The 22,536-nt window shown below is 25.1% G+C and overlaps 2 protein-coding genes across 2 annotated transcripts; one reads left to right on the top strand and one right to left on the bottom strand.

Moving 5' to 3' along the window:
• Positions 1-5,192, bottom strand: ArfGAP3 (ADP-ribosylation factor GTPase activating protein 3). Its single transcript, XM_015510558.2, has 12 exons — positions 4,958-5,192; positions 4,725-4,870; positions 3,953-4,144; positions 3,745-3,876; positions 3,336-3,467; positions 3,154-3,270; positions 2,576-2,728; positions 2,370-2,500; positions 2,156-2,302; positions 1,394-1,706; positions 257-460; positions 1-145 (listed from the first exon to the last, which is right to left on the bottom strand). Exons 2-12 carry the CDS (start codon positions 4,797-4,799, stop codon positions 125-127), a joined length of 1,617 nt encoding a protein of 538 aa, XP_015366044.2. The 5' UTR covers positions 4,800-4,870; positions 4,958-5,192; the 3' UTR covers positions 1-124.
• Positions 5,193-5,494: 302 nt separating this feature from the next.
• Positions 5,495-14,393, top strand: LOC107163249 (FAST kinase domain-containing protein 1, mitochondrial). Its single transcript, XM_015510564.2, has 11 exons — positions 5,495-5,671; positions 6,251-7,018; positions 7,081-7,367; positions 7,449-7,807; positions 9,169-9,490; positions 12,923-13,074; positions 13,146-13,388; positions 13,453-13,603; positions 13,679-13,802; positions 13,869-14,040; positions 14,095-14,393. The coding sequence occupies exons 2-11, from the start codon at positions 6,256-6,258 to the stop codon at positions 14,297-14,299; spliced, it is 2,778 nt and encodes a 925-aa protein (XP_015366050.1). The 5' UTR covers positions 5,495-5,671; positions 6,251-6,255; the 3' UTR covers positions 14,300-14,393.
• Positions 14,394-22,536: the final 8,143 nt, after the last annotated feature.

Raw genomic sequence — 22,536 nt, forward strand, 5'->3', positions numbered from 1 at the left:
TAAACTGATTTAATTACTTATATAATAATATGAAATAATTATTTACAAAATATATCCATTTAACATTTAACACAATCATATCATTTATTAGACATTTCAATATGTATGCATTGAATCAAAAATTTTAATAACCTCCATATTTTTCCTGCAAATAAAATATATTAATTATTATAAAATAATATTATGAAATCGTAAAGTAATGAGTATATGTATTTTGTTAAATATACCACGCTTATGTATTGGTTTGTTATTTTACCTGAAATGATGACATCATGCCATTAGCCAGAGATGATAATTTACCAGCTACTTTTGTTACACCTTGTTTAACACTTTCTTTGACATCATCTAAATCAGGAGGTTGGTATGTAGAATTTACACCTGTCATTTCTTCTCTCCCAAATAGTTCAGCAGATGAAATACTATTACTTCCTTCAAATCGTGAAAGATTTGATTTCTCGGACTACGATAAAAAATAAATTATAATTCAAGTATGAATAAACTATTGCAATTATTTTATTTTATTGAGTAAGTAGTAAATATATTTATTCTAATACTTTATACCCTACAAAAGTAGGTATAAAGTAAATTATAAAACACTTTAAAATATAGTCAGCAAAGGAAAAAAGCAATTTTTAAAACATTTTCTTTTAAATTACCTATACAAAAAAAAAAAAAAAAAAAAAAATGTGATATAAGTGTAAACATTAAAATAATATTAGTTTTGTATGTTAAAATAAAACTATTTTTTTTTATTCATATATTTTCAACAAGTTATAATACCTCAATGATTACTGATTATAATCATATAATATATCATGATAGAAATGTTAGTTAACTACAATATTACATAAGGAAGTTATTATTGACTATCGCATAATAATTTGAGTTATTGAATAAAGCAATAAAAATCAATTTCATAATTAGAATAGAAATTCATTTTGATAATTCTAATTTAATGTTCAGATTTTGAGTTAACCATCATTATATTCCAATAGTGAATTAGGATTAATACATAATATTTATTTGTATTTATTCATGTTAAACTTAATTCAATGACATCCAGAGAATATTTCGCAGTAATTTAATTATGTTATATAAATTAAAGTAATGATAAATTTTCACATTATATCCTTTCCAATGAGTAAAAATAAAACTAAAAATAAATTCTAGTGGTAATTTAAAATCAAGTAAGCTACTTCAACTACTATAGTACTTTTATAACGCTAAATATATATTATTAGAAATAGTATTATTTTATTTTACTTATTAATAATTTACAACACAATTAAGTACCTATTAGCCTAATTGTAATTATATTACATATATAAAATTAATAGAACCAAATTCAAGAAATACAAAGATTTCTCATAAATATTGTACAAACAGAACTTACTTGTGTTTGATTATCACCAAAATATTGGGTGGATGATATTGATTTAGCACCACCAAATTTTTTAAAAGCTTCATTATTTTCTGAGGATTGAGGCACAAAATTTGATCTATTATTTCTGCCTTGTCTTCTATTAGAATTTTCATTAAGCGAATCCCAATGATCATTTTCAGCTTCTTTGTTTACTTTTTTTGCTGGTTTAATATTATCCCAATCATTTTTTATGACATCAATGTTGGGTGGCGAATAGGATGATTTCAAACTTCTAATAGAATCATCAAATTCCATAAAATCATCACTGGTAATTTGACGACTTCTGTTCAAACAATAAAATGTAAAGAAAATAAAACTATACTTTGGTGAAAAAATGTTTGTAAGTTCTAACTAATTATATGCTCTAATGGCCAAAATTTGAAATTATTAAAATTAAAATGTTATTTATGAGTCTTAGAGATGTATATTACAAAACTAGTAAATGGAATTGGTGTAGAGTTTTAGTTAACTATTTTTGTCAGAAAATTGTAAATTAACTCAAGACTATAACAAATTAAATAAAAAAGAGAAAATTCATTTTTTTTATTTGGTTCTTACATTTTTACTGAAATTTTTAATAATAATAAATTAATGACAAATCCAATATTTATATCTTTCAATTTTAAATAGTAACATCATCTATAAATTCAATATTTACAGGCTTACACATTTAAATACTTGTATTTACAATTAGATGCATTTTTATTTACAAATCAAGTATAGAAATCTTACTTATTCATCATTTTTAAAATCAGTTCAGGAGTTTTAGCATCATCAAAACAATCATAGAATTGATCTTCATTATGATCTAATAAAGTTTGTTTTTTTACTTCTTTATCAAGTGTCATCATATCAGTTAATGCTGAATGACTAACAATACTATTAACAAAATAATTATAGTAATTACACAAATCTTATTTATTTATAGTCAAAATATTAAACTTACTTTTTTGAAGTAAATCCCATACCAAGTCTTTCTAATTGAGCAGCTTTCTTCGGGTCAACTTGTTTTAATTGTTCCTCTTCTTTACTCTTCTTTAAGCTTAAATCTTGATAGGCTAACCTCATTGATGACATCTGTTAACCATAAATCAATTTTTTTAACTATAAGTTTGGTATCTATAAAAATATATATTATTCAATTTTATATACTTGAGTTTCTTGGTCTTTATTGGATTTCTCTAAGTTTTCAGTTTTTTCTGGTTCGCTAAATTTCATTTTATCAGCTAATTCTGCTTCTTTTTCTATATCGGCAAAATTAGCATGCACTTTCTGAGCACCCATACCCAATCTTTTTCCTCCCAACTAAAAGCAAACATTTATTTGATTATAATATTCACTATTATGGATAATTTTTTCTAAATATTTTTTGTTCGTGTATAATTTATAAACCAAACAATATTGTCATATAGAATGTAACAAGAAGATCAAACAGTTACATACATTAAAATAACATTTAAATATAGTGATTTTTCTGGATACATCATGAATATTAAATAGTATTTTATAAATTCTGTTAACATATCCATAACAAGAATTTTTAAAAATTACAAATGTTTTCATTGAATAATGAACATTCTCTACAGTATTATTCTCTACCAAACATAAGTTACATAATTATCAAGTATAACTTTTTATTAAAATTTATTTGCAATCACTTTTGGCAAAACAAAAACCAGAATAATACTTAACTAATTTATCATGAATTTTTACCAAACTTGAATACTTACACCAGATCTTTTACTATGTGCTTGTCGTCCTCCTAATAAAGTTTTATGATCTATTGATTTTTGTGCTGCATCATTTAAAATTTTAGTACCTCCTAGAAGAGTTGTATCACCACTATCCTAAAAATAATAAACTTATCAATATTAATAATTATATATAAAAATATATATATAATTACACATACTGGTTTAGAAGAAGTAAATGACATGAAATTGTTACTCAAGTTGTCATTATATGAATTAACATTAGTTGTATGTTGTTCAAAGAAATCTACTGGTTTCACTTCAATAATTTCATGTGATTGGTCCAAAAATAACTGAATCAAATATAAAGGTTAATAATTTAAGCCCAAGCATACATATTTCGTATATACTATATATTATTCTTTCATGGATAAATCTCGCCTTAGTATAAGTAGTAAATGGTCAAAAATGTATGTAATATACCTTACTAGATACTTAGTAATCACATTATTACAATATCAAATGTACAAACCATTCAAAAATGTATTTATTATTATAAAAAAAAAAATAGCTTATAGGTAGTTTACAATAAGACTTTCATAGAATATAATAAAAAAAATTATAAAATACCTGTGTTCCATAAGTTTTCATTGCTTGTTTAGCATTTTGTAAAAGTTTATCTCTATATAGTTGAGCAGCTCTAGAATTATATTTTTGTTGTGCATCTTTGGATATGCAATTATGTTGCCTGAAGAACATTTCCTATAATAAATCATATATAAATTATAAGTATATGATGTTAAAATCTATAGACCTATAGAAAAATTAAAGTTATTACAGCGTTTGAATTTCCACCCAATTGCATTTGCCGCAATTGCAACCATGTCCAATTTGTGTCTAATTGAGTAGACCTTACAAAAGTCAAATGAACTCCCAAGCTCCTATGCACTGCAGAACAATCCAAACAAATAAACACACCATATGTAATACTCGACCATGTTGGATTTTTTGAATTACAGTCAAAACATGTCTGAAACAGTTGTATATTATGATTTACTATCAAAATTGAGGAACGATTAAAGCTACTTTATATGTATTTGAATTAGATAAGTAAACTGAATCAAAACTATGGATTTACTGGTACAAATTATAATTAATAACTAGCAGAAAAAAATACAATGTGAATATTATACTTTTGTAACAAATTTTTTCACTTTCTAATAATGTATAAGCAATAACCAAAATCATCTATAAACCTATAAGATATAAAAACTAAATAAGTAAAATAAAACTAAACGAGTCAAGCACAATATAAATTTAATTATTTAATACAATATATATACCTAGGAAAGGATCGAAAATACAAAACAAATTCTTTTAGAGGAATTCATTCTAATTCATGTATGTCATTAAATCAAATGTATATTATAATATATTTATGAAATTACTTATAAAATATCATATTTTTATTATATTAATCAAGATCTTATGCTTAACTTACAATTTATTATTTACTCATATTATAATTATAAACATTATAGACTTTAATGCCTAGTAAATACTTATAGTAGGTAGAATATAATAGTATTTTTAATTTTAAGAATATTTACTTTATTGGCCGGCAGCGTTCTAAGGCGCTGAAATACAATTTCTATGTCATCGCTGTTAACTTTTGCTTCAGACATAATGTTGATATTTAATGCTAATAATTAAATAATATGTATTCAGCAAATGAGTGAAGTTTCAAAAGTGGTAACTACAACAAAGTTGTAAAATTATATTATTATAATTTATAATCATAACAAACACATAATAAATTCAATAATTAATGATCTACTGTTACCTGTAATTATGTAATATGTTAGTGAAAACAAAAAATGGTAATAATTTAAGATAATTTTAGAACTAAAAGACTCTTAGTGTAAGGCAGAATTAAGCAATAATCTCTTTTGCTATATTATTTTAGTTTAATATAAAAAAAAAACTTGAAAATTGTAAATTGTTATAGTTATAACAACACCTTTTTAAGGTAACTACTAAGTACTAACTAGTAAGCAGAAAAACTTAAGTAAGTGTCAACGTCAAGTGAGAACTAAAATTTGTTGATAAGACAATTTTATAATTGAAGATTACCGGAGATGACGTTTACCATGAATCATGATGATGTCATCAAAATATAAGTATATAACCACAGAATAGAATAATATATCAGAGAACTTTAAATTATTACTGAAAGTTTGGTACGATTGATCATTATCAATATTTGTTATCAAACACATGTCACTTGCAAGATTAAAATTAAAATTAAAATTTGAAAATTTGAAATTGAGGTAATGTTTTACAAAATATTAAATAATTATTAGAATTAATTTATAATTGTAATTTTCATAGTGTATTACCAGAATTATTGAAAAGAAAAACTTATTTTTATTTTATACTTATATAAAGAAATTATACGAAAACAAATTATTACATTTATTTTATTTTCACTTTTATCCAAGAACTATATCATAATTCGTTATTGTATCACAGAATAGATATAAATGTTCTTAAATAAGTAAGTATTGATATTTTTTGAATATTTAATAACAACTATAAACCTCATGTTTTGACAAATTTCGAACAGTAAATGTGTAGGTAGCCCCAAAATATACATATTAAACATTACAATAATGTTGTTCATTAAGATTAAGTATAAAAATATACTATATTTTACTAACACTAGTTACAATTTCAGTTTAGATTATATTTAAACTATACTATTATTTTTAGTTTTTGAGCAGTGCAAACAATTTGTTTTTGTTTAGAAAAAATACTTCGAAAGTGTCGTGTAGAATTCACTTTATTACAAATAATACCAGTGATTCATGAAAAGAAATTAAAATTGGAGAAGTAAAAGAAATCTTTTTTTTTAATTTCCTATTCTTAAATAGAGTTTAAAAGGCTGGCTTAGAACTCGAGGGCTTTTGGGATAAGATTTTTGAGAATTTTGTTGGTTATAAGATCAAGAAATATCTAAAATTTAACAAAATTCAACAAAATTCATAGTTAAGCTTATAAAATTCAATAATACAGGTTTTTTGTTTAAAAAAATGAATTTCAAAATATTTTGTTAATTTTTTTCTTTTTTTAACAGGTAAAATGATATTATTTAAACGACTTGGAACAAATTTAAAAATAATTACCAAAATTCTTCACATGAAAACAAGATATAAAACCATAAATTATAGTGCTGTCTGTACAAAATTATATGAAATAAATTCTCTAAAATTGGTATTCCCACTTCAGCAATTTCTCAGGAAATATTGTTTTAATTCTTTTAGAGGAGATGAAACTGACAGTGATACTGAGGATATTGAACAAAAACGAGACATTAAAAATATTATATTACCCGATAATAATGATACCCTTGCTATACAAATAAGTGAATGCAAATCTTTGCAAGATATTTTTTATATCCTGCAAAACAGCAACAATCAATTGAATTGGAAAAATATCTCTATGGCTATTGCAATGGTTAGAGAACTTCAAATAATATATCAAAGAGTATGCATGTTTGAAAAGAATTTGAATTCTTATATCACTCCTGAAGATAGTTTTGAAAACATTTTAACAAATAATGATTTTTTGAACTTATTGAATTTAATGGAAGAACACTATAAGTTCATGAACAGCCAATGTTTATCTTACAGTTTACTGTGTTTACATAAAATAGGAGTTAATATAAATTGTACATTAAGTAAAAAACTATCATATAGACTACAAAAAATGTTGATGACTACTCCTATAGAAGAAATTGAACCTTGCATACTATCTAGATTTACAGTATCAATTGTGAGTCATAGAGACCTTTTGAGTCTGTATATCCTTAAAGACATTTGGCCAATAGTTTTAAAAAAACTAAGTAAGAACATAATTCATAAACTCCAAATTTAATTTATTAACTTATATTATTTGTTGTCTTAGATTTATGCAAAACTTATGAGGATTTAAAACATATTTCCATATGTTTGTACAATTTGCCTTGGTTTTTAAACAAATCTATTATGGATAAATATGTTACAATAGTTGAACATACTTTATTGAACAAACCACAACATGATGATAAAATTAAATGCATAGTGAAAGTTCTGAGATTGATAAATAGTCCTTACTGGATTAATCAAAACATTAATCTCACTAGATCTTTGTTGCTCGATTTACAAAGTGTTATTAAGCACATAGCACTTTATGATATGATACAGCTACAAATGGTATGAAATATTGGTATATATTTTTATCACATATTCAATCTAAAATCATTTTTAAAAACGAATAATTAACAATTGTTTAAGATTATCATGAAACAGTCTGAACCATATCAGTTATTTGAAGAAATACATAACGAGACATCTAAATGGCTGTCGAAAGCAGATGTTGATACTGATATCACTATACTTCGACTATTATCTTGTATAGTACCATCTTCATCTGCACCTCGAAGAAAAAATATAGAATCCTTACTTAGAAAACAATTTTTGTTAAACAATTCTTTTTCTCAATTATGTATTGGACCCTTATTCAATATTATAAGAAATTTAAAAACATCTGATTTGCATATTTGCAATGCTTATTGGTCAAGTGTATTAGATTGGTTAGTATCTGGAAAACCCTCAGTTCGTGAACATCATAAGCTATTACGAATATGTAACAGGTTAGCATTTTTACTTTACTTAGCTTAGTAACATAATCAGATTGAAAGTGGTGAAAGAGTTAATTATATTAGTATTCATGTCGTATGCGGTCTACCGCCCGTTTCTACTCGTCATATGCGGTCTACCCACATTTGTCGCCTATCACATAGTTAAAAATATGAATGAATACATAAATGTAGAATTACAATATATTTATTAATGTAGAATTTCAATGTAATGTTTAATAATACAAAAAATATATAAACATATGTAGATAAATTTAATTAGTGTATGTATTAAAAACGAACTGACAAAAAATATAAAATTATGTAGAAATATGCATTAATCAATTTAAATTAAGTACAATATAATTTCACATCTCTTAAAAAATAATCAAATGTGTTGTCATTCTTGATTTTTAGACGCCACCATTGTTCTGCCAAATACGAGGATGGAGATGTACCATGCATTTTTTAATAATTCAAAGTTTCAAACCAAAAAAAATATTTATAGATATTAGATATGCGACAGTAGACCGCATATGATGGCATGTTGAAACATACGTGGTAGACGACAAATGTACGGTAGACTGCATACAACATGAAAACATGAATGTTATTGTTTTTATACCTTATTAGTTATTACTTATTAGCAGGGCTCGTAAGTTCATACATCCGCATGTTTTTTCTGCTACACAGGAAACATGCTAACTGAGATACAAATCCATTTCATAACAGTAGTAACAATAATATAAAGTTTAATAGTGCATGTTTTGGGTGTTAAGGCATATTTAGCATATAGTCGATTTTTTAGAGTTGTTAGCGCATATTATTTCATGAAAAAATTTTTTAGACAAATATTTGAAAAGTTTCTTGTTTCTTATTTATTTTCCCATTTACAACATACCTAATAGTATTTCTATTAATTATTATTCTCCTGTGACTCCCTAGAATCCTAGCTAGTACATACTACATACCTGTTTAGATTATATGCGTTCCAAATTTTTTCATTGTAGGTGCAGAATAATGGTGTAAAAAAATTAGATAACAAAGACATATTATCATGTACTTCATAAGTACCTCTTCATTTTTATTTTTATTTTACTAATTAAATGTATAAAAATTAAAATTAATAAAACACTTTTAAAATTAATGGATATATTCTTATTATTTTAAAATTTGCTCATGGTTTTTTACATAATACATATTTCCAGTGCACAATTTAATAATTTTAGGGCATATAAATGCATATTTTCAAACTTTTTAGTGCATATTTTGCTAATTTTTAGGGCATGAATGCATGCTTATATATGCATTTTTTATTGCATGAACTTACGAGCCCTGCTTATTAGTTTAGAAGACTTGATTTTTTTTTTTTATAGATACATGAATTTTAATAACAATATGTCTGGAACATACAGACATTATAAATTTGAAAGTCAGATGATCAATTGGTTAAATGAAGAATTAGAGACAGGAATATCAGCAATAATTCCATCCAAGTTTAGTAAAATATTTTCATTTTTTATAAGCTACCCTAATGAAAATATTGGGTATGAAATACCTGAAATAATGGTAAAAAAAGTATTAGATACTGTTGGTCAGTATAGTGTTTATGATTGTTACATTATTAGTAGAGGTCTGAATACTGCATTTATTAATCGAAAGAATAAAACATCATTGCCAAAGTTCTTAGATCAATATGTAAGTAGTGTTAATTTATTATATTTTAAATTATAGTATTAATTAGTTTATATAATCATAATATAATTATATACCACCTTTGTACCAATTGCATTCAATATTTTTTTATTTATTTTTTCTAAATTATATAACTAATAAAAAATAAAAAAATAAAAATAAGTACAATCTTTTGTAATACATAATATATTATTTAAAAATAAGTAGGTATTAAGGCTAGGGTATACAATGTAATCACAATATTAGGTACTACTAAACATCTAAGCTGGGTGACCTTGTATTGAAATAGGGTTTAAAATAGGTGGTAGGGAGTACTTAATAAATACATATTTTCAGACCAATTTCAAATTTTTAGCTCTCCTGGTACGCGCATGAGCAATGCAATACAACTTACTTTTTTTAAATGGCAACCCAAATTTTATTATATTTTATCAACCATATTAATTAAATGACAAGAGTACAACAAAATAGTTATAATGATAATAGTAATATTAATATTTTAATAAAAAATAATATCTATCAAATAAATTTATGATATGAATTGTTCATAAAAAAAGTGTTTGCTATCATGTTCTAAACACGATTCCAGCCGTCTCAAAAATTCAGTCGAAGTTGCCGCCTAAATTTGGTCCTCACTTAAAATATCACATGCTACCTGTATTTTATTTTGTAAGTCTTAAAGGTTGACAGGTGGATCTGCATAAACTGCAATCTTCAAATATCTCCAAAAATAAAATCCAATGACATTTTTTAAATCTGGGGATGCCATTAGGACCAATCAAACGGTTCGGAAATATTTGATTTAAATGTTGTTTAAATATTGTTATTGTTTAAACAATAATGGATTTTGGTCTGATGTTCCATCTTGCTGGAAAAACATATGTTCTAGTGTTTCTAACGAAACATCATCCAACAGTCTTGAAAGTTTGTTGGTTAAGAAATTAAGATATCGTCTACCATCATAAAAGACCTAACCTATTAGCTTTCCACCAACCAATCCACACCATACATTAACAATTTTGAATGAATTTTCGAGATGACTGGGATCATGTTTTGAACATGATGGCAAAAACTTTGAATAATTCATACAATAAATGTATTTAATACATGTTATTTTTTATTATAATATTATCATTATAACTATTTTTTTGTACATTTAATTAATGCAGTTGACAAAATATCATACATTAAAAATAATGCTTGATTATTTTACACTTATTTTATTATTTCCAGTGGTTATGAATGAAAGTATCATTGAACACAATTTATGCATAAATCCAATTTTTGACTTACTCTAACTTGGTCAGTTTTTAAAATAGAAAAGAACTTTTAATACAAAAATTGTATTTAAAAAAATATTCTATCCAAATATGTAGAAATAAAATAATGTTTCCATTTAAAAAAATGTAAACCAAGTGTTAAAAATTTGAAATTTATCTGTTAATATGTATTTAAGTATTCCCTATCACCTCCCAAAAATCCCATTTCAATACAATACCCAACTGAGATATTCAGTGGTATGTAATATTGTGATCACTCTGTATATGTATTTGCATGTTTATACCTTAAGTCCAAATTAATTGATTTTCAGATAAGTTCTCGATTAAATAATACCATTTTTTATTTTTGTATAAATTAATGGTGATATTGATAATAGATTTTTGATAATATTGTTGATCTTGTTAATTTTATTGATATTTAAATTGATGTTTTTAAAAAATTACTCCATCTTTTTATGTGGGCTTAAAAAATATTTTAAATGTGAAAGATTAACTGTTTATATGTAATGAGAAAGTAATAAAAATAGTAAAAACTACAATGGCCTTGGATCTAAAAATTAATGAAAGGTTCAAAACTCTTTAAAAAATTCATAGTATTATTATCTGTGAGTATGAAACAAAGAATATGTTAATATTGCTTTAACAGTGGGACAAATCTGTCATTTAAATATGCTCTAATAAGATAGTTTGATGTGGAAAAGAGTTTTTATCACTAGAAATCTATTCCAAGTTCAAATCGCTAATCGTTCATGTTTAAAAATTTGAATCAACAGCATATAGAATATAAACTAAAATTTAACGTAATTATATAAACTAATATTTAATATACTTAATAAAAACAAGCTATGATAAATAACATGCATATTTTATAATTTTGTATTTATAATATCAATTTCAGCCCTAATAAGTTCGATTCAATACTAAAATTTGTTCATAATTAATTTTTTTTACGTGCTTTCAGGAACTTAATGTTTAAGTAATATGATTTTGCATGTATTGTTGTTGGCTATTGGATATTGTCAATATTTGAAGAAAAGGTAATAAATGTTTGTATTTATTCCCTTTCTTCTCAAATGTTATAAATTCTAAATTTTTTTTTCAAAAATAACTGGTTCAATTATTTCCCAACTCTAAAAATTGTCTTTTAAAAACTATTTTCTCTAAAATAAAACCTATTTAAATTAGTTGATGGTTTCTACAAATTTTAATTTAATACATGACGTATATTCTTATTTCTGTATTTATCTCAGAAGCATCATTTAGAGGATGCAGAGTGTGCATTCGCACCAACTTTTTTTAAAACATCTTCTTAGGCCTGCTAAAAATAAAATATAATAGCTGATTAATCTAAATGTTTCAAATCAAATATTGAGTGAGTATTTTCATTTCAAAAAATGTTAGATGGAGTCTGATAATTATGATTGATCAACAACCAAGAGAAAGTGGATAAAAAAACATACTAATTAGTGTCTATAATCTATACTACAAGAATGAGTTGAATACATAGACTGATAAGCAGAATAATGCTATTATTAAAAATGTATTGCGGGAGAGAATTCTGTGAAGCTACAGAACAATGGTGGCTGACCTTACATGGTGAGTAGTTGGCAGAGAAGCAGAAGAGGTATTTTTCTATAGGCCCCCTCCCTAATTTCTCAAAAAAAAAAAAAATGATTTTGGATTGTTAATGACTTTAAATGGTCTACAAACATTTTAGCACCAACATTAAAAGAAACTGGAATTATGCCCCTGATTTACCTTTCTGAATTTGAATTTAGATTAATTTTAAAGAGTTAATAATAATTTAGGAAATCAAAAAGTTATTATATTTCATAATTAATGTTACAATCAAAAGTTATGACGTGTTAAATAACCTGGAATTTCAAAGTACATATCAGTAAAATTACATTGAATGCAATCAATAACCTTAAATTTATTGAGGGCAATTGGTACATCAATTGTTACATTTTATAGCAGATAATATAATTGCATATAATGTAAATATTATATGCCTAAATAATTATAAGGTACTATCTTTACAAACTGAATTAAATTGAATATATAAAAACATAGATTTTATGTCTTACTACATAATCAACTTTTATTTTGCATTACTTTGTATATTTATACTTTAGTGAAATTTATTCTTATTAAGGTGAGGCTATGTACTGCACTTAACAAAAGATGTTTAGAAATTCTAAATAAAGAACCAAATTTAAGTTTAGATCAACTAAACTCCTTGTATCGAGGATATAATCATCGACATAATGTTGAAGAACCAGGACTATTTTATAAAATACTCGATGGGTAATTATTAAATAATGTATTTTTTTAATAACATTAGTTTTTAAAATATTTAATAATAAAATATTTTACAGGTATAAAAACTTTACATCTGAACACTTATCATCAAGAACAATAAGAGAATTGACTTACAATTTAGTTACATCTGATTGGTATGATGCTGAGCTCTTGGACAAATGCTTGAAGTATTTCATAAAAAATCACAAATATTTGTTAGCTGAAAATGTGGAAAAAATATTGACAGTATTTTTTTTGTATGGAGTTAATAGTGAAAAATTTATAGAATTTCTACCTTATGCAACTGAAATTATTAATAGGTAAAGTTAATCTTAAATAATTTATACTTTTATATTTTTTTTTTTTAATTTATTTTTTTTTTAGGGATAAGTTAAAAATGTCTGGTTTAAATTTTATGAGAGCTTCACTTGCTTTATGTTATTTTTATAGTCTATCTACTTCCATAAAAGATTATTTATTTAGTGTCGAATTTTTAGAGAAATTGGATGATGAATTAAATAACTGTTATGCAAAGGTGTTTAAATATTTATATTTAATAACTAAATTATCACTTTAATTAAAACAATTTTTTTTCATACAATATTTTCAGGCTACATATCCATTAAAAGTAAGGCAAATATTAATGATTTTAAATAGAACTGTATGTATTGATTATCCAGAATTTGATGTACCGTGGTTTCATACTAAGTATTGTGAAGAAATTCAATCATTGGGTACAAAATACTATATTACAATATTAATATGCAATTATTTTATTTATTTTATTATTTATTTTTTAGTTCCTAAACATACTGGTTCATTTTATTTGGACGTAGAAAAAAGAATAAACCAATTAATTAAGAACAAAGGTTATCTAAAAACAAACTCTTTTTCTCCTTATGGATACAAATTAGATTTTGAAATAATTCTAAATAACTCAAAACATTCTAAAAGAGAAAATAAAAATGAGAAGTAAGATTACATTTTTAACTATTCAAAATATTACTAAATATTTTTTTCTACTAGGTTAGTTTTGCTGCTTCTGAATGAAAAAGATTTACGAAAGACTGATAATGAAATGAGAGGTCTTTCTAGGTTGAAGCAAAGGCATTTGGAAATACTTGGATATAGAGTGATATGGATTAAAAAATCCATATGGAATTCCATGTTTATGACTGAGCCAGAAGCTAAATTATCTTATTTAAAGAGTTTAATTTGGAAAAAACCATGAAAATTTAATGTCCAAGATGTGTATATATATATTTTTTTTTTTTGAGTATTTGACTGTTATGATCATTATGGATAATAAATAAAATGTTTTCTTATCCGGATGCATTTAATGATGTAAAGCATCATATGTTTAGTTATAACTTATAAATAACTCTACAATCTTCAATTAGCAAAATACTAAAGTTCATAAAGGTCATTATTTCATTAGTTAAAAATTAACATATTTTGTATAAAACATTACAATTTTAGTGGAGAGTTTTGTTAGAAAAATGTATTTTTAATTTTTCATCCTATAACGGTTTACCTGTATAAATTATTATTATTTTGAAAAACTTAGATCGCTGATAACGAATAAGGCATTAAAAACTTGTTTTTTAGTCGAAAAACATAATGTAAACGAACTGCGCATAAATCGTAATTCATTTGAGTAGAACATATGGTTTTGGTTGGGTCTTGTTTTTATAAATACACCAATGTCAATGACCGATGTTATACTACAAATTTTCAGAAATTAATTATAATATTGATTTATAATTATCACAACTACTCACTTCCCGTTTTGAAGTTGAATTGTATTGCTAATGGAAATTAAATTTTTTTTCGAACGGGTATTTTTAATTCATTAATCCAAACTTATCTTTTAGATTCTGAACGAAGTGATGAATGTATTGATTTTACAATGATGTGTGTTTTTTTTTTTTTGTGTCTGTGTACATCATAACTAGTCGAAATAATGCTTCGATTTCAAACTTTGGGGGTGGTTTCCGATGTAAAATTGAAGATCCTTGGTGCGTTATAGAGGTCAAAAGTAAACATTTTCCAACAGTTTTCAAAAAAATCGAGAAAAACAAAATAAAAGACAGAAAAACGGGAATCTTTACGCAAAACCCGTTTTCGACCAAATCGATATTTTTATATGGTTGTAATTCAAAAACTAATCACTGCAAATACTTAAAATTTTCACCAAATGTTAATGTTAGTGATATCCATATACAGTTTAATTTTCAAAAATGTTCGACTTTTTTTGAGAATTTTTTTTTGAAGTGTCGGTAAAAAAATGTTGGACGACCAAAAAAACTTGAAAATATAATACACGGTTCCTTATGAGTTGTTCTTATTGTAGCTAAAAAAAATAAATATCGTAAGTCACAATTTTTTTTAATAAGCGCTTATACTTCAAATTTTTACGAAATCTGTCGAAAACGCGAAAATTTGCAAGTAATTTTGAAGTTGAAAAATCATAAAAATGTTTTCGTTTATAACTAAGGATTAAAAATACAAAACTAAGTTTTCCATAAGTTTTCTTTCAAGTAGCTACAGAGAAAACTCGAAGCATCATTATAGGAAAAATTTTAAGTGCGTTTGAATTTTAAATTTTTACGAAATACCTAGCGTAACGATAATGATTTATCCTCAAACGATTTTAAACATTTGTTATTATTCAAAAAGTGTAAGTCATAGATACCTACTTGAAAAATTTTACCAGTTATTTAGATTGGCATTTTCTTTACATGATTTAATTTTCAAAATATTTTGAATTTTTTTGAAGTGTCGATAAAATTTTTATGGCCCTATACTTGAAAATTTAATGCAAAGTTTCTCATAAGTTATTCTTATAGTGATTAAAAAATTATAAAAATACATAGGCTCGATTTTTTTTTATTAGGATTTGAAGTTCAAATATTGACTTATACGTAAAAATTACGGCAATTTTCAAATTATCTTAGATCGAAATTCATAAAAGTTTTCCTTTTTAATTCTAAGATTTGAGAATTTAATACAAGGCTCATAATATATTTTTACAACAGCAGTTTAAAAATAAAATAAATGTATAGCCACAATTTTTTTTTACATGTATTCAAATTTTAATTTTGACAACACGTAAAAATCACAAAAATTCCGTAAATTATTTTATCCTAGAAATTCATAAAAACTTTTCCTTTTATACCTAAGATTTGAAAATTTTATACAAGGCTCCTAAAATATTTTTACAATAGCATTTGAAAAATAAAAGAAATATATAGTCACAAATTTTTTTTATAAGCATTTACAGTTCAAATTTTGACTAAATACATAAAAATTACGGCAATGTTCAAATTATCTTAGATCGAAATTCATAAAAGTTTTTCTTTTTAATTCTAAGATTTGAGAATTTAATACAAGGCTCATAATATAGTTTTGCAATAACAGTTGAAAAATAAAAGAAATATATAGCCACATTTTTTTTTACATGCATTCAAATTTTAATTTTGACAACATACATAAAAATCACGAAAATTCGTAAATTATTTTATTCTAGAAATTCATAAAAAATTTTCCTTTTATACCTAAGATTTGAAAATTTAATACAAGGCTCCCAAATTATTTTTACAATAGCAGTTGAAAAATCAAGAAATGTATAGTTACATTTTTTTTTTATAAGCATTTAAAGTTCAAATTTTGTCTAAATAAGTAAAAATTACGATAATTCGTAAATTATTATAAGCTAGAAATTCATTAAAAATTTTCTTTTTAAATCTAAGCTTTGAAAATTTAATACAAGATTCTTTACAAATTTGTTAATCTTTATCACAAAATAAATGTCCACCGGAAATTCAAATTAAATTTTTATTAGCATTTGAATTTCAAATATTGACAAAAATTCGTCAAAACCATGAATATTTGCAAATTATTTTGTAGTTCAAAATTCATAATATTGTTTGTATTTATATCTAAGGTTATAAAATTTAACACCAAGTTTTCCATAAGTTTTGCTTCAAATAGCTATAGAGAAAATTTGAAGCGTCATTATAGGAAAAACGTTTTGAGCGTTTGAGTTTTAAATTTTTATGAAATCGCGTAATGATAACGATTTATCCTCAAACCAGGTATTCGTATATCTATGATAATATAAGGTATTATGAATTATGATAACTACATGCAATGTTTTTGGAAAAATTGATTAACCATGCCTTATGCAAAATGCCTCCTAATTGAAAAATAAAATATTTGTTTCAAAATAGAATATATGACAATATTTAAATATAATATATCCTAGACTGACAAATCATCTCCGTTCAGAATCGTTTTTCGTATACAATGATACCTATCATTGCATTCAAATTTAATCCCATCCATTACAGTAACCTACAGTACAGCAGAGCGACATCCACGACTTACCCGCTTTTTTTTAAATTTATATTTTCAAAATCATACTCTTACTGAAAATTAATTTTATAAACAAAATTCAGTTTAAATGTAGTAATTAATATTGTAATGGGCTATATGAATGAGTTGACATAATATTACATTATTATTTACATTTTCAGACTTTAAATTATAATATATTTTAGTAAGTAATTGCGTTATTTTCTCACAGATAACAATGCTAAACAAAAGAGTTCTATCTATTACAACAAAACGTTAATAATATATAATCCGTATTAAATATAAAATATTCAAACTCTGTAATGGATTTCTGTTTTTTCGGTCCACAATGTTCATATTATAGCACCATAATATACGAAACGATTATCAGATTTCTACTTCATATTATACGCGCATAATGCACACCGTTAGAGATTAAAAACTTACCAACAATAATATAACGACACTGTACGAATTAAAATTGTAAATTATTAATAATAATTTTAGATTATAACCCGTTGGTATTTTATAAAATCCAGCAGCAAGTGCGCCAAACCTTATTTTTTATACTAACAAATTTCAAAAACGAATATGAGTTTCAATGTATCCAAGTACCTACAGAATCTCATTTTTGGAAATAGCCTTCCATGAAAATCTGCCCATCGAGTAAAATTTGTTAGTTTTGATTTTATCAAGTAATATTTGATATAATATTATAAAGTCAAACAGAACCAAATTTTCGTATTCGTGAATGGTCTGTGCATAGGCGCGACTAGGGGGGTGCTGAAGCACCCCCAGCCTTTAATTATTAGCACCCCCAGATCAAAAACACCAAAAATGGAAAAATCATATAAAAAAGTTTTTTTTGTTTTACGTAAAGTTGTTTAAATATTGAATGAGATGTTGTCAATAAAATTACTTCTTCAGAAATATTGGAAATATATTCCAATTCCACTAATAAAAGAAAAATAGTATTAGTATAACATAGTATATTATATATTATGTAAACATACTAACATATTATTATTACCTAACCTTTAAGATGATTGTGCCTCATGTAAGTGATTGCTAAAAATGTAAATTGTATAATTATTTTGACATCAGTTATTAAAAAATAATAATATTATTTATCTGTTTATACTAGGTTATTATTTGAATCACCTAAATAATAATATAGGTAATATACCTAATGTATTTATGAGGTAAATATTAGTGTGCTTATGTTTTTATAATGCATTTAAGATTGATTATAGTTATTATAAAATTGAAATATGGTACTTGGGGTGTGGGGGCATAGCCCCCCATGGTCTGTTTCATCTACATAATTTTAGTACCCCCAGTGTTTGACCTCTAGTTGCGCCTATGGGTCTGTGACTCTCATTTTAATGAAATCCATTCAAACAAAAAGCGGGTAAGTGCCAAGTGGATGTCGCTCTGCTGTACATTAGGGGGTGGGGTGGACCTAACAATTTTTAATTTTTTTTAGCTACAATATGAACAACTCATGAGGAACCAGGAACCTTGTATTAAATTTTCAAGTTTTTTTGGTCATCCAAAATTGTTTTACCGACATTTAAAAAAAAATTCTCAAAAAAAATTTCAGTGGTCTAAAAATAATTCAAAAAAACAATAAACTGTATATAGATTACACTAACCTAAACATTTGGTGAAAATTTCAAGTGTTTACAGTGATTAGTTTATTAATTACCAAATAAAAAAATCGATCTGGTCGAAAACTGGTTTTGCGTAAAAATTCCCGTTTTCTTGTCACTTTTTTTTTGTTTTTCTCTATTTTTTTTGAAAACTGTTGGAAAATATTTACTTTTGACCTTTATAATGCACCAAGGATATTCACTTTTCCATCGGAAAACACCCCCCAAAGTTTGAAATTGAAGCATTATTTCGACTAGTTATGCTGTACACATATAAAAAAAAAACACACATCATTGTAAAATCAATACATTTATCACTCCGTTCAGAATCTAAAAGTAAACTTACTATACTAGTATACTACAATATTATTTATATAGTAGAGCCAAAACTATTAAAGTTATCGACTTGTCTAATTTTATGATTTCACCATGTGCTAAGGAAGGATTTTTCAAAATTTTGATGTTGAGGGGTTGAAATCGGCAAAAATAAATTTTTACTTGTAAATTGTATATTTTTATATACATATATATATTGTGTGTTTATATAATGAAATATTAAATAATAATAACAGTTGGCTGATAAGTGTTTGATGCACGTGTTCTGGGGAAATATCAATTATTAGGTATTTATAAATAATATATGTTATATTACCTGAAAATATTTTAAGTACTTTTCATGTTATTATCGATTCAAGTATATATTTAGTCAATTCTGTCAGATCTCACAAAATAAGTCTTGCGCCTGTTAATTTCATTATAAATTTTTATTCAAATCACGGTCAATAATAGTTATCAAAGAATCTCAAATTTTTCCGTTTGGTTCAATCTCTAGAACTACTAACAAAATTAAATTTTTTTATCATCGGAAAGCTACCCTATCTCATGGATCTTTAGGCCATATTTTATCTTGATAAGTGGCCTTTAATTTTTTCATTGCGAATTTGAGAGTATTTTGTAGAAATAATAAATTTAATAAGAGTAATTAATATAAATATATGTTTGTTTGTTATAGTGTTGCTATTGTTTATATCATTTAGTATAGATGAAAAATAAATTAGCAATAACAAATTAGGTACCTATTTTAAAAATTGTATTACCTTTACAAAGCTAAAAATGCGAGAAAGTATTATGATTGAATGTAATTATTATACTCCTGTATTTTATATGACTGTGTTTAAATGTTAGAAATCTTTAATGGAGATTATGATAGGTATTATGGCGGGTATATTTGTCACAATAAGTATTTAACATCAATAACTAGTAGCTACGGCAAAATTAAACAAAAATGTTTGATAATATGGAGTTGGTATGGGCAACGAAGTGCACAGGTATTGAGGTATATCAGTTGAAACTTGAAAGGTACATATTTTAATGTTGATAATAGCCGTATAATATTGTACTCCTAATGGTGCTATAGATTATAGAACTATTATAGAAGGTCGGTTATTATTGCTGATTTGCTTATAGTAGATACTAGATATCTATAATAGTAGTCTATATATTATATTTCTATTTTAAATAGGTATCTTATAGTTAATGCTTAGTGATACACTGATAAATAAAAACCATGATGTCTTGATTGAAACATTTCGATGGTTGTTAACTGTTAAGACTTACTGAAATATTATATTACGTATTTACACATTTTTGAGCCAAGATAGGGTTACCATATTTTGCTTTGATTACCAGGACATACATCTTATGGGAAAAATCATACCACTCCACCGTTATTCATTAACTATAATAGATTTAACATCCTAAGAGTTACCTACTTAGCGTACAAAATATAAATAAAATTAATATAAAATTTAAATTCTTAATATTAATATATTATTTACTAAATTATCGATTTTCGATTACAATATTTGTAGTGATTGAATAGAAAAACAATAGACGTGTTTGTCAATAATAGACAATAGTCGTCACCAAACCGGGAAAACAGCTAATTGCTTAATATGAAAATATCATTATGTATATTATAAAAATATATTCAATGGCAAAAATAATTAAACTTCAAACACTCACGAAAATTAATTTTACGTTATTCAACTTTTTTTTTAAAGGTAGAAAATGAGACATTTTGTATTAAATTGTCAAATTTATTGACCCGTGACCGTGCAAAAAAATTGTTATTTACAATAATTAAAATAAAACCTAATAAAAATATAAACATTTTTATGCTTATAAATAACTCAAAAAGAATAAATATTGTTGAAGATTTAACAGTGTATATACCACGCTGTATGGACTATAAACATATGGTGGACATTTCAAGTATCTACGGTTATTAGTTGTTTTAGTTAGACTAAAAAACTAAACAGATTTTGTCAAAAACTTCAGTTTTGTTTTTTGTGTAAAAATGTCAGTATTTCTATAATCATTTTTGTTTCTAATTGTCCGGCTTATTTTTGTAGCTACTGGAAATTTTCAATTCAACTTCCCTAAAATATCAACTAGATTCACTTAATAGTTATTATTTATTACCTACAAAAAAAAAAAATGGTTAATAGGTATTAATGTGTACAATAATATTAGGTACCTACTATGGTGATTGATGTTGTAATATAAACATGACAATGGCTCCATCGTCCAAACTATTACAAATAATAATGTAATACCTACGTAATAATATTATTATAATTATATATATATTAGGTAGGTATTATATATTTATATTAATTATACTCCACATGGCACCACTCACACTAGCCATTTTAGCTACTACTCTGAATTCTGATACTATAACTTATAAGGGCAAAGTGCCCTCCCCTCCTCAATCCTCATACATGCAGGGGTGGATCCATTCTGAGCTTATGGGGTGGGGGCGAATGTTTCATATTATACAACATAAAATATGTATGTGTTCAAAACTAACAAAAATAACCTTAGTGCTGTGGCGTTGTCCATCAGTCCATCGACCATCGTTATCGCTAATTCCAAGAATAACTCTGAACGTATTACTTACGTCAACATACCTAATTCTTATTATTATTATTATTTAGTATTTGAAATAAAACTATGCTATAACTTTACAAGATTACAACTGTATATTATATTATTATAAGAATAATATATAAATATAATATATTTATGTGGGTATATAATAATTGTCGTGGTCGCCGTCATCGACAATTTTCTAGGAAAAAATAACCATTACTTTGCTAAAAATGAACGAAAATAAATTCGGAATACACCGTTGAAAAGAAGACATTTCACTGAAACCATGTATAGGTATAACCAGAAGAATTTCTCTGATAACCGAGTAAATTATAAGGCCATATTGCTATAAAGATGCCTATACAAGTTGACAATTATTGTCGACTACTCGTCGACCACGGCACTCAACGTGTTAAAATTAGTTTTGATTCTTTTTACTGGGCATTTTTCCTAAACAAAACATGGCTTACGAGGGGGGGGCTCCGCACCACTACTGAATCCGCGCCTGCATACATGTGATTGT

Source organism: Diuraphis noxia, unplaced genomic scaffold, assembly GCF_037042655.1.
Source record: "Diuraphis noxia isolate RWA-SAM2 unplaced genomic scaffold, SU_Dnox_SAM2 contig0004, whole genome shotgun sequence".
Lineage (NCBI taxonomy): Eukaryota > Metazoa > Arthropoda > Insecta > Hemiptera > Aphididae > Diuraphis > Diuraphis noxia.

Excerpts from the sequence above, each read along its gene's own strand:
- LOC107163249 (XM_015510564.2), top strand. The coding sequence starts at position 6,256 with ATGATATTATTTAAACGACTTGGAACAAATTTAAAAATAATTACCAAA. Across the intron at positions 7,368-7,448 it reads ATATGATACAGCTACAAATG|ATTATCATGAAACAGTCTGA; the intron begins GTATGAAATATT and ends CAATTGTTTAAG. Across the intron at positions 13,389-13,452 it reads GCAACTGAAATTATTAATAG|GGATAAGTTAAAAATGTCTG; the intron begins GTAAAGTTAATC and ends TTTTTTTTTTAG.
- ArfGAP3 (XM_015510558.2), bottom strand. The coding sequence starts at position 4,799 with ATGTCTGAAGCAAAAGTTAACAGCGATGACATAGAAATTGTATTTCAG. Across the intron at positions 3,468-3,744 it reads TGAAAACTTATGGAACACAG|TTATTTTTGGACCAATCACA; the intron begins GTATTTTATAAT and ends TATTTGATTCAG. Across the intron at positions 146-256 it reads GCATGATGTCATCATTTCAG|GAAAAATATGGAGGTTATTA; the intron begins GTAAAATAACAA and ends TTTTATTTGCAG.